We start from the raw sequence: 2,725 nt of genomic DNA, 5'->3' as shown, positions 1-2,725 counted from the left end.
TCGGAAGAGAACAGAACTCACAGCGAATTGTGAGACAGACAAGTACAAGAATAAATCTTCATTAGCTATGGGGGAGCTCAATATAGGAGGGGAGCTCAAATAAGTTTTCAATTCTTCCAACGCTTTTCTTTGCTCTGGTCCCCAAGTGGTGTTGGTAGATTTCTTTATGCATTGCAAGAAGGGCTGGCAACAGTCAGACATTCGTGATATGAATTGACTTAATGCTACTACTTTGCCCGTCAGAGCCTGTATGTCTCGGATGGTTCGGGGCTCTTTGACTTCTGAGTCGATGCCCTTCTGACTGACGACGTACCCCAAGAACTGTCCAGAGGACACCCCAAAGACACATTTAGAGGGGTTTAATTTCATTTTAAAAGCATCAAGGATGTCGAAGCACTCGGTCAAGTCGTCTATATGTGAAGAGCTTTGTTTGGACTTGATGACCATGTCGTCAATATAAACCTCCATATTTCTCCCGAGCAATGAGGAAAACAGCTTGTGCATCAGCCTTTGGTACGTTGCGCCTGCATTCTTTAGACCGAAGGGCATAACTTTGTAGCAATATAAACCACCTTCTGTTATGAAAGCCGTGTGAATCCGATCTTCTGATTTCATGGGGTTCTGATTGTATCCAGAGTAAGCGTCGAGGAAGCTCATTCTTTCATATCCTGCCGTGGCGTCTATCATCTTATCGATCTTCGGTAGAGGGTAGCTATCTTTGGGACATGCTTTTATTTAAAGTTGTGTAGTCTATGCATACTCTCTTTTTCCCATTCTTCTTTGGGACCACGACGGGGTTGGCAAGCCAACTGGGATATAAGCATTCTTCGATTGCCCCTGTGCTCAGGAGCCGTTGGACCTTCTCTTGTATGACTTGATTCACCTCTGGAGCGAATCTCCTCTGCTTCTGCTTGACGGGTGGGAAGTTGTTGGAGATATTTAGGTTGTGACTCATGACGGAGGGGTCTATTCCGGGTATGTCATGTGGAGACCAGGCGAAAGTTCTCATTCTGGTCTTGAGAAATCGTATGAGGGTCTGCCTTTCTTCTTCAGAGAGCTTGGTACTTTCCAACACTGTTTTAGAGGGGTCGGCGTCGTCTAGACCCACTTGTTCTAAGGTATCCAACGTAACTAGGGGTTTTTCTTGGTCTTCCTCTAGATCGATTCCTTTTAGGCACGCTGGTAGGTCCTACTGTAATTGCTATTTGTCAGGGAAGTTGTTATGGGAAGCAGTGCCAGAGCTATTTATTTCTTTCAAGGTAAGGAAGCCCTTTTTGGCCTGCTTCTGGCAGCCCTTGATGTCGACGGTGTAGCGCCCGTTGAGTGATTGACATCGCATCACCTGATGTAGAGTTGAGACTACCCCCTGCATCTGGTGGATCCAATTTCTCCCCATGATGGCGTTGTAGCTTGTGGTGGAATCTATAATGAGAAAGTCTACTGGCAGGGCGCGTTCTGTGGCCACCACAGTTAATCGAACGACGCCCTTCGGATATACTCTTTGGTTGTTGAATCCCAAAATGGGCATGGTGGAGGGCCGAATCTGATTCTCCTCTAGCCCCATCTTCTGGAAGGCTTCCCAGAAGAGGATGTCGACCCCACTGCCCCTGTCGATCAGAACTCTGCCCAGTTGGCAATGGTCAACCTGTAGGTAAATGACGAGTGGATCACCATGGGGTAGGTGTACGCCCTTCAGGTCGTCATCGGTGAAGGTGATTGCAGAGGCTGGGCAGCTTCTGTCTTCTGAAGTGACAAGATTGACCACATGGCCTAATGATTTGTATCGCTTCACTCGTTCTTCCATCCTTTTATGGATTTTGGTGATATGCTCTTGATTGTCAGTGAGTTCTATGATCCCGTGGATCGTAGGGGCTTGCTTAAGAGGCTCCTGGGTGCTGTCAGAGGCTGTGTGCACGGGGTCTGACGCTTGTGGAGCGGGGGCAGAAGCAGGATTATGCCGCGAGGCACCGGGTCTGCCCATCTCCTTGATGTATTGAGTGAGCCTCCCGCTCCTCATGAGGGCCTGGATTTGATTGTTCAGGTTGTGGCATTCGGCGATCGTATGACTGTGATCTTTGTGGAAGAGACAATATCTATTTTTGTCCCTTCTGTCAGAAGGAGTGGTAATTTTGTAGGGCTCTCGCAAGATAGGTCTGTCTTTATTTTCTTCATAAATGACTTCTTGCGGGATGGTGTATTTGAAGGACGGGTATCGTGATGACTGTCGATCCTGTCTTGACCTTTTTCCTTCCTTCGTGTGATCTGTTTGGTTCCGCTTCCTTTTGTCATCCCTAGCAGGTGGCAGAGGATTATTTGTTGGTGGAGCAAAGGTGAGTGCAGACTTCTTCTGTGCACGTTCTCGAAATTCTAAGACCCTGAAGACGCCCTCGGCTCGGGTCTGCACGTCTGCCATGTCGTATGGAGGCGTCATGGTGAGATTCTCATGTAAAAGAGATCCCACCTGCAAGCTTTAGACGAAGAGATTTGCTGCGATGAGTGGGTCGACATCGTGGATTTGATGCGATGAGTGGGTCGACATCGTGGATTTGATGCACGAGGTCAATGAAACGCTGTAAGTATGCTTTCGGATGTTCATTCTCCCCCTGTTCAATCCGATAGAGATCAGCCATTGTTCTGGGTGCCTCTCGGTTCTCACTGTATTGCTGTAAAAAGGTCCGTCAGAGATCACTAAAACTGTTGAGTGACCCGGGTTTTAATTGTCGGA

General features: G+C 47.9%; 1 protein-coding gene across 1 annotated transcript; it reads right to left on the bottom strand.

The window, feature by feature from the left end:
- Nucleotides 1-1,201: 1,201 nt before the first annotated feature.
- On the bottom strand, nt 1,202-2,431 carry LOC133804692 (uncharacterized). The gene has a single exon (XM_062242834.1). It carries the CDS (start codon nt 2,429-2,431, stop codon nt 1,202-1,204), a length of 1,230 nt encoding a protein of 409 aa, XP_062098818.1.
- Nucleotides 2,432-2,725: the final 294 nt, after the last annotated feature.

The sequence above is a fragment of the Humulus lupulus genome, chromosome X, assembly GCF_963169125.1.
Source record: "Humulus lupulus chromosome X, drHumLupu1.1, whole genome shotgun sequence".
NCBI classification, from domain to species: Eukaryota; Viridiplantae; Streptophyta; class Magnoliopsida; order Rosales; family Cannabaceae; genus Humulus; species Humulus lupulus.
The sequence above is the reverse complement of the archived record's forward strand: the minus strand, read 5'-3'. Positions and strand labels throughout refer to the sequence as shown.